The sequence below is a fragment of the Bidens hawaiensis genome, unplaced genomic scaffold, assembly GCF_021521415.1.
Source record: "Bidens hawaiensis isolate Kalapana, Puna unplaced genomic scaffold, B.hawaiensis_p1.1 tig00013865_1, whole genome shotgun sequence".
In the NCBI taxonomy this organism is placed as follows: Eukaryota; Viridiplantae; Streptophyta; class Magnoliopsida; order Asterales; family Asteraceae; genus Bidens; species Bidens hawaiensis.
In genome coordinates, this window is record NW_027492185.1 from 102460 (window position 1) to 122620 (window position 20161).

General features: G+C 34.1%; 1 protein-coding gene across 1 annotated transcript; it reads left to right on the plus strand.

Moving 5' to 3' along the window:
- The first annotated feature begins 12650 nt into the window (after positions 1–12650).
- On the plus strand, positions 12651–14971 carry LOC143545163 (glucan endo-1,3-beta-D-glucosidase-like). Its single transcript, XM_077037095.1, has one exon. It carries the CDS (start codon positions 12824–12826, stop codon positions 14849–14851), a length of 2028 nt encoding a protein of 675 aa, XP_076893210.1. The 5' UTR covers positions 12651–12823; the 3' UTR covers positions 14852–14971.
- The last annotated feature ends 5190 nt before the right edge of the window (positions 14972–20161 follow it).

Here is a 20161-nt window from a genome sequence, read left to right on the forward strand (position 1 = left end):
TCCTTATTCAAAACAATTAAACTTAAACTCAAAATATTATTACGTAACTTAATAATAATTATAATAACTTTCAAATCAACCCCTTAAAGTATTAAAACTTAACGATTAATTCCAACAATCGGCCCACACCTTCACTTTGTTTCGCTTGAATGGTCGCTTTAGTTTCAAATATTTAAAACTATGTTATAAGCATGTGTATTATTATAAAACGATAAAAATATCTAAACATTGGGCTTAATTAATGTTGCATATAAATATAATTAGATTAGTATTTAAGTGTGGTTAATTATTAATATTCTTTTTTTATCTTAAAACTAATAAGTTTCTAATTTGGATTTTTCTTAAATGTCGGTTACATGGTTTTAAAATTTAATAGGGTTGGTTTCGAAAGTTAATTAGGGGGTGATTGGGATTATAAAGAGTATATTATATCTTTTATGGAGGGAGGTTGCCCCCTTTCTCTTGCAATGGGCCGCCCCTATCGACCAGTGGACCCGTAAAGTGACCAGCTAATTGTCTGGTTCAGTTTCAAAAATATTTACAAATGGGGTTTGGCCTAAAATGGTGCCACCAGATTTCAGGCTATCTTAAATTGGGTAGGGTTTTAGTATTGGTTGTAGAGGTAGGGTCCCGAACCCCCGGTACGACCATTTACTTATTACATAAGATGTTATATTTGTTATGTTATTATTTGGTTACTAACTAGGCCCAATGGGCCGGGGGTTGTGGAGGTAACCCCTAACCGGGCTTGGCCCATTAAGGTTAGGGTTCATGATGGTTGTCATTGAGTCTCCTATATAAGGACCTTCATATCTCATTTGAAAGGATCCTCCTTTGGACTCTCATGGCCACCACCCATATTTTTGTGTCTGTAAAAAAGAGTTTACTCTTAGCAGTCACCTCCACTCCCCCCCCCCCCCCCGTCTTTCCATGGCAGGTCTCAAGCAAACGGAGAAGAAGATCGAGATGCGGCTTCGTTAGTTCCAAAACCGAAGAGAACATCCATCTTACCCAGGAGGGGTGAGATCTCATGTTCCTTCTTATAGCCCATCGTGGGAAATACTTAACCATTACCCTCGGACTAACGTGTTAGACCTTGAGGGGTGGATTTGTGTTTCTTCATTGGTCAATGTATCCCCAATATGAGTTTTATGGAGACTCGCTCTCTCCAATTATCAAAGGTGACAGGACACAACAGGATTCTTTTATTCTTTTAGGTGGCTTATATATCCAATCTGCATGCCGTATCTTGAAAAAAATGATCTCCCCATAACAAAGTGTTTCGAAAGTCGAAATTATAGAATTGAATCAGCTTTGGTAACAAAAATGGTTCCAAAATATCCATGTTGGTGTTTTAAATGTTTGCAATTTGTATGCTTTAATTCAGCTCTCAGGCGGTCCATTTTAATAAATTACAGACGGCAAAATGTATTGGGAATTTGGGTATTGTCAACTGCGGAATAGACACCCATGAATGGTTGACGTTTTCCTATGGAAATTAAATAAAGAAAAATATTTCGCACTTTTGCCGATGACGGACCCTACTAGCGACCAAGTCCACCAACAGGCAACAGCACTATATGGTTAAAAGGGTTAAGGTGTTTGGGCCTATAAGCTTATTTTAATAAATTATATCATTATATTCTAATTTATAAATACCTTATTTTTAATGAGTTTTATTATTAGAAAAAATAGTATAAAATAAATATTTGTATTCATATTTATATCTATACTATATAATAAAAGAATCAAACTTACGTCAAATCACACACTCATCTTTTTTTTTCACTTCCCACCCACTTACTCTTTGTGGTATGGATTTCCGGGTGAATCTCCATTTAGACTTGTTTTCTCGAATCATATTCAATTTCCAAAGACAAATCAATCTTTGACTACGTAAGGGGATTCTAATCTCCATCTTTATTAACCATCATAGTCTAGAACAACAATTGAAGATTTTCCACATGTAACATGACAAATGTAAACCCCTAATCGTCATCTTATTGATTTCTAGATGATTAGGTTTCATTCTCCTATCAATCGTCTACACTTGTAATTCAGTAATTCAACTATCTCAATTTGAAATTGTTCCTAAGTTGTGAACTTTGGACAACTGGATCGAAAAGGAGAAATCAACATGTATGTGTTAAGCAATTTCGGGTGTGTGTTTAAAATTCAAAGTTGTAGATAATGTTCATATGTGTAACGTTGATGTTATATGGATTAGGATCGCAAGTTTATTGTTCGAATAAGAATGAGTATGATCCTGAAATCCGATTATTAAAGTAGGGTATAGGTTTTGGCCATAAGGTTCTAGATCTTGTTAGTTGGACTTGGACCCCATATTAATATAATCCACATGTATCATTATTAGTTAATTACTATTGTCTCGACACTTAGATGATTATAGCAGTCCAAAAGTTAAGTGATTAGTTTAAACAAGTTATTCCTTTATGTTACATTGTGCTTTGAATATGAAGACGCTAAGCATTAGAAAGGACGAAGGCGGTATGAAAAGTACTATAAATCATTTTCCAGGGAGTTTCAAAGTTCAAATGACTAATTTTCCAAATGAAAATTTTCAAATTTATAGTTTGACATTAAGGGGCTTTTCATATAGGGTAATGAAATGAACGAGGGAATTGAATGGATGATGTAATTAATGAAATAGACAATGGAAAGGTATAGATCGTTAGCATTCTATTGAGATATTTGGTTACCATGCCGGAATTGAATGAATCATTACTTTGTGTCGTTTGTTAAATAGGAAAAGACGGAGGAATAAAATAAAAATGGTAATGACTAACGAGGTGGTGGTGGTTGGTGGTGGTGGCGATGGCGGGTGGCGGCGGTTAGTGGTGATGGTGGTTGTGGGTGGTGGCGGCCGGCAGGCGGTAACATTATTTCCATTCCACATGTCATTCTTGCATACCAAACATTATATAAAAAATGATTCATGCTCCTAAGTTACTTTTTTTTAAAAAAATTGAAGAAAATATAACAAACTAACTAGGGTGACAACCACCATGCTTTAGTGCTTGTATTTTATTTTAAGTTGTGACTTGAGCCGCAAGAAGAACACGCTAGCTTGTATTTTGTATTAAGTTATAACCTCGGTTTAACAAGAACATTGTTAGTCCAGCAAAGGGCGAGGGCTAGACTTCTTGATCAAATTCAAACTCATACATGAAGGTAAGAATTGAAACTTTTAATGAAGCTCAAACATAACGGTAAAAAGTAAAAACTAAAATTAGAGTGAAAAAGTAAAAACTACAAGTTTAATGAATAAATGCCAGATTTAACGATACACTTGCGGAGGGGTTAGACCAGTATAAAAATGGATGAAGTCATAAATAATTTAGACATAAAACATATAAACATATAACGAACTTTAAACATAATGCATATTGTTTTTTGTAAGGATTTCAATTTTCTAATACTAAATAGTACGAAGTCTTAATTATGTTTTTCAAAATGACAAGTCTAACTCTACCCCTAAATTACACGCATTTTTTATAAGGACGAGACTTGAACCCTTACCCATTGAAAAGACAAAGATTTAAGCGATATTTTGTACCACTAGACCATATATAAGGTTTAAAAGAAAAGGTAATAAACACATGTCTAATGATTGAATGTCTTGTTAAGGATACATTGCGAAAAAATGATTATTGTGACTGGTAAGAATGTACAAAACGACCACCTTGTTTGTTACCTTGATGTACTTTCATACAGGCGTGTGGACAAAATGACCACAAAAACAGGCTATCAACTTTAATTGTTAAACAACCCCACCAACATCTAGATCTAGTCTAGGTAATGTGAATTAAGTGTGAAGCTTTCTTATTAATCAACCCCACCTTGAAATTTTAGTTTTTGGAAAAGGAAGGCGATGATAACATGAGAAAGTTGGACTTTTACTATTTATTTCTTGGAAAATTGGTTTTAAATAATTCAAACTATGTCCTATTGGTAAATAACAGTCCCAGCTTCATACTTGGCTGGTAGCGGTCCAACTAAAGGTGCATTTGTTTACAACGGTCCACGGCTAACAGAACCTAACGCCGTTAGTTGCAGGTCGTCGGAAAAACATTTTTGCTCGAAAAAATCATATTTTTCGTTGGAAAAAATCACAATTAAATTATTTAGATCACAATTAAATTTTCAGTACTATTAAATTTTTGCTCGAAAAAATCACAATTAAATTATTTAGATTACAACTTTGTAATCATCCTGAGTAAGGGTAGACGGCTAGAAATATTCACGAAATCACAAATATGAATTATCAACTAAATTTAATAGTACTGAAAAGAATGTTAAGAAACGTCATTGGTATTTACTATTTAGTGATCGGTTGTGAAGTAGATATAGGAAATGGTTAGTGGGGGTAAGTTTTAAACAGTAAAAGATATGAAATGATTAGTGGATAAGATCAACAATTCACACAAGCATGGGCTAACCTTGCAATACTCATCAAGAATTTTTACTTACAATAAATGACGCAACTAGTCCCTTTAAGTTCATTCGTTTACACTTTAATCACGATAACTAGGTATTGTCATTGCTAATCTTAAATTTATTTTTATTGACTTATTGATCTAAAAACATTTGAGTGGACTTTACCAACACAATTTGAATATGAAAGTTTTATTATTATTAAAATTAAATTATGGTCAAATGTTATATTATAAAAATAAGGAGTGTCACATTTATTTTTGTAAAAGAAATAAGGAAAATTGGTTTTAAATAATTCCAACTATGCCTTATTAGCAAATAATAGTCTTAACTTCACACTTGGCTGGTAGCGGTCCCAACTAAAGGTGTATTTGGTCACAACGGTCCGCGACTAACAGAACCTTAACGTCGTTAGTTGCAGGTCGCCGGAAAAACGTTTTTGGCCTGAAAAATCACATTTTTCGCTGGAAAATCAATCTTTTGGACTGAAACCTCTTTGTAGCGTTAAATCAGACCTTCATGAACATTTTTTTTCGAGTAAAATCCTCAATTATTAAGGTCGCCGGAACCATAAAACCACCGCCGGAGTCAATTGGTGGTGATCAAGTGGCGATGGCAATTGGTTGGTGTTGAGTCAGTTAGTGGTGGTGGTGTTCAGATTGAGTTTTCCAACAAAAAATATGATTTTTTCGAGCAAAAATGTTTTTCACTATTCATTTGAAGTATTGCAAGGTTAGCCCATGCTTGTTGCGTGAATTGTTGATCTTATCCACTAATCATTTCATATCTTTTACTGTTTAAAACTTACCCCCACTAACCATTTCCCATATCTTCTTCACAACCGATCACTAAATAGTAAATACCAATGACGTTTCTTAACATTCTTTTCAGTACTATTAAATTTAGTTGATAATTCATATTTGTGTTTTCGTGAATAGTTCTAGCCGTCTACCCTTACTCTGGATAATTACAAAATTGTAATCTAAATAATTTAATTGTGTGAATGGCAGCATGTGAATTCATGAAGATTCTTACACGCACACTAAACATGCGCATCAACATGAAAGTGATTTTAATTGAACTAAGACTATTTCAATCAAAACAATGTAGTTTCTAACAATTTTACAAACAAGTTTAGATATATGAATGTATGATATTATCCTATTTACTCCTAACATTCTATACATGTTCTGTCGTATTGAGTATAGATTGCACATAAGAATACAAAGTGAAATTAAAATTAGTCATGGAGTTTATAGTTAAAATCTAAAAGTAGTTAGAATAATAAACGAAAATGAATGAGTGCTCGACTATTGGCTTCCTATGGATAAAGCACATATTGAGATCGGTGATATGTCTTGGGATCATTGAGCAGATTTCGTGTGACATTCTGTCCTTTGAAATTTTTTTTTGTTTTGGTTTTTAGTTTGGCAGCAGTACATTTAGACCGTTTGTTTTTCCGACCCACGTACATTTAATACTTTTGTTGTTGGTTGTTTAAAAATGTAACATCGAGAAAATTTCGAGTTCAAAATGTCAATTTTCCAAAGTTAAAGGATTGAAAATGCCAAATTCCAAACCTTAGGGTTTAAAATGAAAATTCTAAATTTCTTGTCCTATCGCTACGCGATGGCCGATGGACAAAAGGATAAGCCCATCGCGTACCGCGATAGTGCTTCTGACACAGCGTGACACGTGTGCCACGTGGCACACGGTGGCATCACCTGCTGCCACGTGTCGCCACGTGGCAACACTGCTGCCACGTGTCGCCATGTGGCGTATCAGCTGCCACGTGTCGCCACGTGGCAGAACTACCATGTGACTCAACAGACCTGTATCGCGATACGCGATAAGTCAGCCGAGGGACCCATCGCGTACCGCGATGGGATCCAATTTTTCGTCTATAAATAGCGACCAAGGGCATCTCATTTCTGCACACCAACATCAGCTCTCAACTCTCTCTCTCTAACATCTCACTAGATCCCGACAATTATATTAACGATCTGCCTCGATAAGCGTGCCCCGAATCCTCGTTTGTGTACCAACGTTTCCTCAAAATTCGTGCCACCCTCCATCCACATACGACCAAGAGGGTGTTTGTTCTCGAAAGGCGGGTCATCAATTTTTGAAGATTGGTGTTCGTCGTTTAGAGTGTCGAGAAAGTGAAGCGGTGTTGAAGTGCTGCTCGAGTTCCTAGGGTTTCCAATACGCCAATAAGGTTAGGCGTAACGACAAATCAATATAATATAATATTATATTAAAAGGCTTAAGCCTTAAGTCGAGGTTATACTCAATACCTTGATAAAAGAAATGAAAATAAAACATAGCAAAGAAATGAATGAAAGAATGAATATTGTTAAATGCGTAAATATGTGTGTAAGTATATATGTATACTTTTTGTTATGAAAATATTATTTAATAGATAAAAGAGTATTCTTAAATAATAAAAGAAAAATAATACGTTTCTTAGAGAAGAAGAAACGTCGGGTTTTTATATAAACTAAAGGTTTATAATTACTTTTAAACTAAAAGTTTTCAAGTAAAAGAAAATGAACTAAAGGTTTATCGAGGTTGAGATATAAAATAAGACTAAAGGTCTTAAGCCGAATTGTATGTCTGACTAACAAATGTTTATACTCGTACTATAGGTGCGAGATAAATAAGGGAAATACCCTCGGACAGTGAGTGAAGCCGATCCCAAAGCGACAAGGTGAATACGCCCCCAAACTTTTATAAACTTGTTTTCAAATGAGTCAAACATGTTATATGAAATTTGTTTACAAGGAACTATGTGTTCCTAAAACCGTTATAAATAAGGGTATAAACCTAGCCCTCAGGCCGTGGTATACGTGTGTCTGAATCCTTACATATGTGGTACTACGCGGTGGGCACGTCGCACCACCCTTGGTCGTAGGACGCTCTCCTGCAGGGAGTACGACCTTATGTGTATATTTACGGGTACTTAACTAAGTTGAACGCTGCGGTGTTTGCTGAGGTGACCTAGAGTAGAGGCTCGAGTTTATAATGTGTTGTTTGACTTTGTTATTCCTAAGTCACGATGGGCCGAGACAGGCGTAGTCTCGAGGGGTGATAAAGTAAAAAGAAAAATATTTTTGCGTCAGCGTGTTCACCAGTATTCGTTGCTGACATATTTTCTTACATTTTGCAGGTGAACAAGATTAGCGCTTGGAACGTCGAAGTGCTATACTTTAATCCGATGGCTCGGATTTATTTTGTAAAACACTTAACATATTAAAATAGGTGGTTTGTAATTATAATGTTTTGTTAACAACTTAAACGGGTATTTTATAATCCCGTCTTTTGAATATATATGTATATATATATGAAAGTTACACTTTTGATCCTTAAAGTTTTATAAGTCTTCCGCAAATTAACGCAAACTCTGATTTATTTACAAATATGGTACCAATATATGTGTCATACTCCTAGGCCGTGTTTTTGTGGGTGACAAAAAACAAGAATCTAAGGTTCTTGAATACTTCAAACAAAGTTTTTTTTCAGGATATGATCTATTATATATTTAAACAACTAGTTTTTATTACCCGTATTATGAGTTTTTTTTTTACATTATTCGTTTATAATGCTTATATTTTATTTTATTGTATTTTAATTTTATTTATTGTAAGAAAGTTAATAATGTACTTACGATTTGATGATATAAGGATTTCACAGATAAATGAGATATTATAACCCAGTTTAAAAGCTATTTGGGTTTGGTGAGACCATGACCCGTTTGCTTTTTTTACAATAAAATTGTTTTTAGTTATAACTAATATCTTTTTTAAAATAAAAATCGGATACTAATTTTTGACATATCCCTATTTTATAGGATTTTTATATCAATATTTGGTGAGATTAATTTTTAATTTAATAAGATGCTATAACCTGTTTAAGGGCTATCTAGATTTGTGTAATTAGTGTAAGAGATTGAAGAACCTTTTATATGTTCATAAAGTCTTGTGTGTGTTTTCAACCCGATATATAATTTTCTAGACATTTTGCTTGTGTCAATGGGTTACAAAACCTTAGAAACATCATGTAAGATTATTAGAATATGGTCGTAAGGATAAATTTAGATATTTAACCAAACCAGCATTCATGGAATTTTAACCACTTCCCATCTTTACTTTGGTCACCAAAGATTAGCTCATGATTGTGGGAGTTGTTGAACTTACCCACTAATCATTTCCCACCTTACTGTTTAAAAATTTACCCACTAAATCCCTATGACGATTTTTTAGCATTCTCTTTAGTACCATCAAACTAAATATTTTAAATCCTATTTGTTATGTATATGATTATTTTGATAAGGCCCACTCTCTCATTACATTACCAGTTTTTTGTTTATAGCGTACTAGCTTTAGAAACCCGTGTATTACACGGGATAAATTAATGTATAAATTACTATAAATAATTTAATACAAATAACAAAAATATAATTAAGTCTCTTTATATTATATAAAAATATGTATTACAAATATAGTAGTTTTATATCATCAAAATATTTGAATTTTAAATCAAGAATGAGTTGTTCTACTATCGTGTATACAATAATGAAGCAATGCCACTGGAAACAACATTTAAAACAATGAGGCCTTTCGATGTGAAAGATGTAGCAAAATTCTTTCACAAAAATGTTATACGTTTCATACCCGGTTATAGACAAAAAAGACACCAGATTTTCCTTTTTAAACAGCTTTCATGTTGTCCTTATAAACATACCGTTGTTCAACTATCATAATAGTCTTATAATGAATATAAAAAATGAAAGATTTGTCTATGATTTTTAAGACTAAATATTTGTTTAAACATAAAAAAAAAAGTTTATTATAGCTTTCTTTAATATAAAGATGTCTCAAAAAATTAAATGTTAATGTATTTTTTTAACATAAACTTTTTTATATACGCATTTCAATCTTAAATAAAATATATTTATGGCACATAATTATTATATTAATATTTTTTATATTAAATATGTTTATAATATAATTTATTGCATTAATAATTTAATCAATAGAGATTAATACTATATTTGGAACTAAGAATTTTTTTTTCTTTTCTATCCATAGAAAGTGATTTTGGAGGGAATTTGATAGTGAGAGTTAACCTTATAATGCCATGTGTCCAGAATTATTTTCTTTTATTAGTATAGGTAGATGCGTGACTTGTTTTCTTTATTTCAACATTTGAACAACTATTGATGATCAAATACCGCTTTGCGTCAATATATCATCAACCGGTCGTGTGTTCAAAAGCTTTCTCCCTTAATTGAACTTATAGATCAATTGTGTTATGTGAAGTTTGGTGACCAGGATCAATAAACACAAAAACAAAATTTAGATCATAAGCTCGATCTTTGTAATTCTCATTAGCTCGAAAAATTACAATGCATAATGATATAACCCATGAGTTCGGATATACATACTATTTTAAACATGAAAACCTAATTAGACTAAAATAAAAACTCATTATCATACTCAAATACTAATTAGGCTATGCGTAGTGGAGGGACTACAAATAGTAATAACATATATATATATATATAACACATAATAATATAATAATATTATTATTATTACCCCTTTCGGCGACAAACCCTCCCGCCCCCGCCCCTTATCGCCCCAATATCGCCCGGGGGGCGGTGTCCCCCACCCCACACCACCACCACCAAATCGCCCCCGTCGCCCTCACTTCTCGCCCATTACACATGCCCTTAGTAAAAACATGTTTAAACAATTAATTAAATAGCTTGTAGCCCAAGTAATGTGCTCGACTTGGTCCCCAAGATACCGATCCACAGTAGGCTCGTTGGACCGGATCAAACCAAATTATGGCTAACATTATGTACTATCGACAAAAATGAAGAATAAATATTTAAATACATAGTACAACAAATTACTAATACGAAGGAAGGAAAAACGAAGAATAAGTTGATTTAACGAAGATAAAACTAAACTAAATCCTAAATGATCTAACCTATGTAAAGTAAATAGTAAACGAATAGAATGATTGAGATTAAGTTTGGAAACACATTATTAGCTTTTTAAAAAATCTAATACGTTAAATGGTGTTTGACAATGACAAAAAATATTTTTATTTTAATTTTTAAAAATGGTTTAAAAACAGTTTTTTAAAAGCCCAAAATCCTTATTTTTAAAATGACTTTTGCAAAAACTAACAAGGTAATAAGCAGTTTTCAAACTCACCCAAACATGCTCTAAGTATCTCACATAAGGCAAATGCAGATGATGTGGAGGCAACACATCATGCAAGCGGCGGTTGAAGCATGTCTGCACGTCTAAAAGCGCACGCCGTGAAAGGTAACACAGTAAGGGGATTGTGGGCACCACCAGTATAATGTGTGAATAAATGGGTATGTTTGTGAGGAGAATGGATATAAAAGCATTGAAGATGAAATGTGATTGTGAGAATAATGGTAAAAATCCGATTTGACGGCTAATTAGACGTATATGTAAAATGAATGAAGTGTTATTGCACTAAAAAAATAAAATGAAACTAAACAATGACCACTATATTGATAAATGAATAAACAATTGCCACCATTTTTAATTTATGTTGTAAATGGCTACATATGACTGCATTCAGAATTACAGCCACCGTACCACTACTAAAAATGAATAAACACTTGCTACCATTAAGTTAGGTTGTAAATTAATACATTGTAATTGCCCACTTGTGATTTCCTGAAGACTGTGGCCGTCATACCCACTCATGGGTGTTTGTGATTTTCGTACTCTTATAGTATTGAGTTTATTACGTTACAAATCACTACTTGCTAATTCATTAAAAAAATTCCGCCTTTATACCCTTACGCACATTAGATAAACAATTGCCCAAATTATTTTTAGTTGTTAATGCATACTTGTGATTTCATGAATAATTCTAGGCTTCTAGTCATCTACCTTACTCCAGATGATTAACAATTGTCACCAAAATGATTTAATTGCGTGAACGACAACTTGCAAATTTATAAAGATTCTTACATGCATACTGAACTTGCACATCAACATGGAAGTGAATTCAATTGAGCGAAGACAATTTTAATTAAGACGATGTAGTTTTCATGATTTTGCAAACAAGTTTAGATTTGTGATATCGTCCTATTCATTACAACATTTTCTATTATCTCATATTGTGTTCAAATCTCATTTAGAAAAAGTAAAATTTATAACTAGGCTAGGTGTTTATAGTTAAAAACTAAAAGTAGATAAAATACTTAAAAAAAACAAGAAAGAAAGAAACTGAATACGCGACTCTTGGATTCCTATGGATAAAGCACATATCTAGATCAGTGAACCTGTGTTGCGATGATTAGCTAAGCCTTTCCCTTTGCCGTAAAGCTAAGACATAAATCAGCTTGGAACGAAGAGACGAGCGAATTTCATATGATATAGGTCCTTTTGTCCTTAAATTGTTTTTTTGTTTTGTTTTTGTTTTGGTTGTAGTTTGGTGGCTGCACAATTAGGCCAATTTTTTTTTTTGTCTGACTCGTATATATTTAATACTTTTGTTATCATTGAAAAACAAGAATATAAGGCTCTTGAATAATTCAAAACCAAGTTTTCGTACATCATACGATCCCTTATATTGATAAAAAATTAAAACACAAAATTAGAATTCTAAATCAAGGGGAATAATGGATTACGCTATTCAAATTCATTATTCATGTATTGTTTTATTTAAGAGTCATTAGTTTTGTTAATTCCAGCTATTATTTTATGATCGTTGTTAGTCTTAACTAACGAATTGGCTACTAACGGTCCCATCTATTAACGTATTTGTTCCTATCGGTCCGATGCTAACAGAATTTTAACGCCGTTACCTACATGTTACCGGAAAAACGTTTTTGGCCGAAAGGTCACATTTTTTTTACGGAAAACTCAACCTAAACACTGTCACCAGCACCAACCAACTCACCACTAACATACCACTACCATTTGAGCATCATCAACCGATTCCAACAATGGATGTAGGGTTCCAGAAAAACATGATAAATGTGAGATCATTATCAACTAATTCGTTACTTGAAACTAACATCAACTAAAAAATAATAGCTTAGATTAAATAAACCAATACACATATGAAAAATAAATATTCCAATGTCAAAAGATCTTAAAGATTCCTTATTAAATTAAAGTAATACAGCCTTTATTTATTTTGAACGGCAATATAGTCTTTATTTAAAAATGAAGTTACAAACCCGAATTGGCCGCCACCACTAACACTTTTTCTATAAATATTATTACAACGGCATTATCAAGAATTATTCAAGATCTCCCTTCCATAAAAGGACAACCTCCTGCTCCTTTCCTCTCTTAACACCAAAATGTTAATAATAATAATAATATTATTATTACTATCCTCATTACTTCTTTCCATAGATCCAGCCACCACCACCACCACCACCTTCCCGGACGGCCACTCCACCGTCCTCCCAGACCCTTCAACCTTCTTCTCACCTAACCTCATCTCATCACCACTACCCACCAACACATTCTTCACTAACCTCATCATCGAAAACGGCACCCAACACGAATACATCCATCCGTACACCATCAAATCCTCTCACTCCACACTTTCTCTCTCTTACCCTTCACTATTCTCCAACTCGTCCTTCACCAATCAAATCTTCACCCCCGATATCAACATATCCATTTCCCAAAACCCGAAACCAAACCGGAACCATACCGTTTCGTCCTTTAGTGACCTCAGCCTCACTTTGGACTTTAAACCTTTTTTAAGATTCTTTCTAGTCAGAGGCAGTCCATATTTAACGTGTCAGGTGTTACAAAATGTCCCTTTAATCATTTTAACTGGTCACAATATTATTAATTTCGTACCCAATGGTTTAAAAACCAAGTACAAGATTTTCCTTAGTAATAATCAAGTTTGGATTTTGTACTCGTCTACGCCTATTGGGTTAACCCGAAAGGCGTCCACGATCGTATCTGAAACGTTTCGTGGCGTGATTCGCCTTGCTTTGTTGCCTAACCCGAATTCGGGTATGGAACAGGTTCTTGATAAGTTTAGTTCTTGTTATCCGGTTTCGGGTCACGCGTTGTTTCGTGAATCGTTTAGTATTGAGTATAGATGGAAGAGTAGAGGTTTAGGGGATTTGTTAATGTTGGCAAATCCTCTGCATTTGAAATTGGTTAAAGATTCATCAGTTAAGATTCTTGATGAATTTAAGTACCAAAGTGTTGATGGTGAGCTTGTTGGTGTTGTTGGGAGCTCATGGAAGCTGAAAACCGATCCGGTTAAGGTAACGTGGCATTCGATTAAAGGGGTTGAGAAGGATTCGTATCCTGAAATTGTTAAGGCGCTTGTGGAAGATGTGAAGGGGTTGGATTCGAGTAATATGTCGACTAATTCGTCGTATTTTTATGGGAAGTTAGTGGCGAGGACGGCTAGATTGGCGTTGATAGCCGAAGAAGTTGAATACGTTGATGTGATCCCGAAAGTTAGACAGTATTTGAAGGATACAATTGAGCCTTGGTTAGATGGGACTTTTGTTGGTAATGGTTTTTTGTATGATAAGACATGGGGTGGGATTATAACTAGACAAGGGTCTAATGATAGAATGGGTGATTTCGGATTTGGGATTTTTAATGATCATCACTTTCATATCGGTTACTTTCTTTATGGAATCGCGGTTCTTGCTAAAATAGATCCTGCTTGGGGGGAAAAGTATAGACCTCAGGCGTACTCGTTAATGTTGGATTTCATGACATTGGGGAAAGGTTCGGATTTGAAGTATACGCGTTTGAGGATGTTTGATTTGTGGAAGTTGCATTCATGGGCTGCTGGATTGAATGAATTTGAAGATGGGAGGAATCAAGAGAGTACGAGTGAAGCTGTGAACGCGTATTATGCAGCTGCTTTGATGGGGCTAGCTTATGACGATCCACGTCTTGTTGCGTTGGGGTCTTTGCTTACGTCGTTGGAGATTCGTGCCGCGCAAACATGGTGGCATGTAAAAGAAGGTAGTACACTTTATGGTGCTGAGTTCACACGGACGAACCGAGTGGTGGGAATTCTTTGGCAGAATAAAAGAGAGAGTGTGTTATGGTTTGCACCTGCGGAGCAAAAGGAATTTCGATTAGGGATTCAGTTGCTGCCGATATTGCCGGTTTCTGAGGTGTTGTTTTCGGATCACGAGTATGCGAAGCAGCTAGTTGAATGGGCTTTACCTTCTTTGAAAAGAGAAGGGGTTGGAGAAGGGTGGAAAGGGTTTGTGTATGCATTGGAAGGAGTTTATGACAAGGAGAATGCTCTTAAAAAGATTAGGAAATTGACTGGACATGATGATGGGAATTCTTTGAGTAATATGTTATGGTGGATCTTTAGTAGGTAACAACAAACATGCTATGTTTTGGTTTGGAGTTGTGTATTTCATTGATTCTAGAAGTGGTAGGTGTGTTATTTATCATCATATTTTTGTTTTATTTAGTGAGAAATTGTTGTATCTTGAGATCTTAGCTACCATGTTCATGTTTCATAAGATAGTGTTTACTTTTATATTTTGTTATCTTTGCCTCTCTGGTTTGAAAAAAAACATGTCAAAGAAGTGCATATACATGGAGTGGGTGTGTTTACAATTTAAAAGAAACTAGTATTTAGGACCCGTGCTTCGCAACGGGATTGTTAAACCGGACAATAAAAATATGTAAAAACATTAAACCATGAATGCATGTGAATTCAATCGGTGTCGGTTTACAGAATTAGCAATGATAAAATACATAAAGTATCATATGTAGAACCAAAAACCCGGCACGTTAAAGCTGCAAGCCGAAGCGATTTCAATTGGTATCAGCGGTACAGACACTAATTCGTAAACATATATTGATAAGCAAAAAAACCATACTTTAAGTGTGCGGTATCAAACATCGAAACACTGATAAAACCCCATGTGACGACGTGATACTTGTAATCATGAAAAAGTTTCAGTCATTATAAAGACGAATTATAAAAAATATGAAAGCAAACTTTAAGACAATCATTTAACCAACAAATAAAATATGTAAAAATGACACTCGTCCAAATTGAAGGTTCAAAAATATAGTTTTAAAATATTATAATTAGTTAAAAAAATATAAAGTAAAATAAACGAAATAGAAACCATTTGATATTGCAAAAGGAATATACAAATAACAAATACCAATAAACTAAATGTTGAGTAATAAAAACTAAAAGACATTAGTGGTTGTGGTTGTGTCCTTGTACAGGAAAACGAATAGGAACTTTGTGAGTAGAACTAAATCTTCCTTTTAATATATATAACTAGTGGATGGCCGGCGCATTGCGTCGAGGGTATCCAACACATAGCTTGTATAAATTACAAGTTTACAATTGTATGCAAACAAATTTAAAATTTGTTCGAATCTAGTTGTACAATCTGTAGGCACCAATTGTTCCAGTAAACTCCTACATATATAAAAATAAAACTCAACACATAATAATCGAATCTTTATAACTCAAGTCCATCAAATCGAACAGCAACCCCCAAATCTAAATAAACATTACGACTTAGTATATAAATTAGCATCAAAATTATATATATAAAAAATGAAAGATAATTTGTTACAATAATATTTACGGGTTTGACATTTCATGTTATTACCTTATTAAGACTTAAAAGAGTATGCCATGTAAATCCGCCTAACCACGCCTATAGTTGTGACACCAAGTGATCGTTAACTTATTCTTGAGTTGCACCCAAAAACAGAACTTGGTGCAAACCTAATAAAACCTTCAATTAGCGAAAACAGTTGAAAATTAATACGATGAAGTACACATACTGAGCATAGTGTACGATGATGAAAAACAATCGATTCGAAATCCGTAATCACTGATAGCAATATCAAACTAAACATCAACGATTGTTTATGTCACACCCCGACCAAAGGCGGCGGAACATGCCGGGGTGCAACGATTGCTCATAAGCGCATGACACTATTTAAAGAGACAATATTTAACAAACTCATTTCATTTCACAACATCGAAAATGTCACATAACCAAATATTCATAAGTCAAATACAACAAAATATAGCAAATCAAATATTGTTCATTTTTGCTAATATCCTAACGGTATTTGTGACATTTTCTTCACCGAACTCCAAAATCAACCTAGATGCAAACCTGTAACATTTCATAAAATAAAGTTTATCAACACAAAGGTTGGTGAGCAATTCATAAGTTTGAACAATAGATATATAGTATGAAAAGCCACAAAACTAGTATACAAAACCATAAATAATAGCTATAAACTTGGATAAATAGTTATCGCTAACAAGTTAGCGACACCCAACTATAAGGGGTTGCCAAATAATTTAGGATTTTATAGTTATCGTTAATTGCATTACGTTAACGACACCTTGCCATGAGGGGTTGCCAAATGGTCTAGGATTTATAGTTCCACCATCCAAAAGCGATAAACACATAGGCAAATAAGTATAGAACACCAAATCGAGCAATTATTCAAGTAAAGTATACAACAACGTTTGTGGTTTAAGACCCAAGTATAAAACATTTAGTTTAGATAAGATGAAATGTCACCCCCAAAATAAAAGATAGAAAACGGGGTATGAAGTTACTCACGTTCAAATATAAAACTTGATCGGTAAAAGATGAATAACCGGATGGATGAAGTTTAACGAGCAAGGCCTAAATGACAATAAAATCTTGGATTTAGAATGGTTGTCTTGAAGATCTTTAAATAAAATAATTGTTGCAAAAAGTAAACAATTAAAGTTCAAGGTTTAAAATGTAACTATTTAAGAATTTATAATAACAATCCTTTAAAAATGTAACATAAGCTTTGGTTTACAAAATGGGTCGGTTTACAAGATAAACGAATACAAAAACGAATACAAACGAGACCCGAAATTGACGAATGTCACAGTTTATAAGTCATGCTTTTAGAGCACAACCATAACCACACAACTAACCTAAGGAAACAAACAAAAACAATCTGTAGAAAACGTAAACTAATAACTAAGACACAATAGCAGCACATGTTAATACAAAGTAAACATGCTTAATAAAAACCAAAAAGGAAAAAAGAAACAAAACAAAACCAAAAAATACACCCTACATGCAAACATACATAAGAACCGCCTTTCTTACATCCTATGCCCATGTTAATCCTAAACACACATGACTACAACCCTAAGTATTTGCTATAGACACAAAACAGTTTACAACTTACAATCCACTCGAAAGCTATATGAAAACTTACAGTAGAAATGTCTGCACAATCCACTAAAAATCCTTAGTTTAAAACTACCTAAACCTGCTGAAAACATCAAAATGCATGTCAATAAGTCTATGTTGCATAAGAAAAAAGGTAAAAACATGTCAGGTAAAAAAACATAAGTTTGACCCATTTAAAATCATTTGTTATAAAAAAGTTTATAAATCTGGCCCGTTTAAAATGTGACCAACAATCTCAAAGAATGTCTTTAATGGTTGAAGGACATAACTGTATTGGAAATCATTGCATGGTTAAGTGACTTATTTAACATGAATTGTTATTTATATTCAACCACGGGGTCGACTCAATATCTAGCAATGTACCCGGCTATAAAAGTATATGTACCAATGTAGTCAATGTCATCCAATTGGGCTTACTCGTTGTGGCTGCAAAACAAAAGGTACTTGTTGCAATGAGAAAACAAAAATGTTTCCATAGTGCTATCACGGTTCGAACAATAATTACTACCCGTAGGGTATGGATAGGGTATGCATTTTGGCACTAAAACCCGAACCCGAGCTGAACCCGATTTGTACCCGGTAATACCCGAAAACCCGATTTGTACCCGGTAATACCCGAACCCGGAACCGAGGTTTTCCAATACCCGAAACCGGGTATTTCAAATACCCGATGTATACCCGAAAAATACCTTAAAAATACCCGAATAATACCCCTAAAAAGTGTAAACTTTTAAAAAAAATCCAATCTATATAAAAAATACCGGAAAAAACCCAAAAAAACCCGTAAATAGAGTTTTTTCAATACTCGATAATAGGGTATTCAAATACCCGGTTTTAGAATACCCGGTTCTATACCCTATCCGAACCCGATGCATAGGGTATGATTTTTAGAGACGATACCCGACCCGAACCCTACCCAACTATTACCAATACCCGGTCATACCCGAACCCGGTTCTATACCCGAACCCGGGTATTTAGAAAACCCGATTTGTGCACCTCTACTAAGCTGCTTGAAATCAGCCCACCGGCAATTTTTTAAACCTCTTTTCTCCCATAAATAAGAGTATTCCTCATTCCTCAACCTCCAAGAAATCAATGATGTCTTTTTCATATAATCGGTCATCCAAAATCCATATCCACGTGATTCCACAAATATATATCCTGGAAATGCAATGATTTATTTATTGTTTCTTTCAAATCAATAATAAAACTCCACACAATATACATCATTGTTCTTCACCTCTAAATTCATCTCCAATCATCCATCATTAATTATTTTTATCACAACACATTCACAGGGTGTCGTTCATAATACCTGGTGTCAGTTAGATCACGATATTACACGTTACATGTAAAATAAAAAAAAGAATCCAGAGGGTCGCTTGACTCAGACCCATTGGGTATGTTAGGGTCCACCAATGATAAAGACTAACACACGTTGAAATGATCCTAAAAACTAACACACGCCTAATTAAGATTTTAAGATTCACTTGTCATTCTAGAAAATTAAGCTAGAGGCTAGAACGTTAATAATGAATAAAAGTCCTTGCAGGACAAAACGTGACGTGTGCCTTCCCATCCATTTTCAAATTCAAAAGAAATATAACATTGAAGCAAACATAAGGAAAATTTGTTCGGTTGAGATGTTTGAGGCGCGCTAAAAGGATCAACGAGTCTAGTGATCGATGTGAGGCGACGGTGTGTTGATAATATGTTAAGTTGGATTAATGAAGAAGCCAGTTTGATTAATATTGGGAAATTAGTTCATGTGGCAAAGTTTCTGTTCCTAGTATCGTTTAACTTGCTAAGGAACCTTATTCTTTCCCGTGACATGACAAATCCAGATTCTAAACTTGGTTCGGAGTTCTTTGCGTTGATGTTAAGTTTAATTTGCAAGGGCTGAGAAGGAAACTTGATCGGGATACTGGAAAAGCGATTCAAATTGTAACGAAAATATTGGTGGAAGAGAGGAAGGTTAAGCGGCATAAGGAGGGGTTGCGTGACGGAGACAAGAGGAAGGAGTTATTGGATGTGTTGTTGGACAACTATGAAGGCATAAGCTAAAACGTAACGAATTAACACCGATAAAGTTAGGTTACACAACATGATTACAAGCAAGTACAATATTAACGTGACACTAGTATTAACAATTCTAAACCAATAACATTAGAATGTACAAACAAAGTCTTAGGCTCTTTGCTAATAAATTACTATGAAGAAACACAATAATATAAACCACTCCACTAATATTTTATTTAGTGCGCTGCCATCAAATATAATTATGCAGTTTAGCCCAATAAGTTTTTATTTAACTTATAGCCCATTATTCATAATGCTCATTGGATATATATTACTAAAAAAGTTCAAAGCTTATTTGGTTATTACTCCACTAATATTTTATTTAAGTCCCACGTAAATCCTCTTTGTGAACTCAACAAATGACATTTACT

Coding starts and splice junctions, on each gene's coding strand:
- LOC143545163 (XM_077037095.1), top strand. CDS start 12,824: ATGTTAATAATAATAATAATATTATTATTACTATCCTCATTACTTCTT.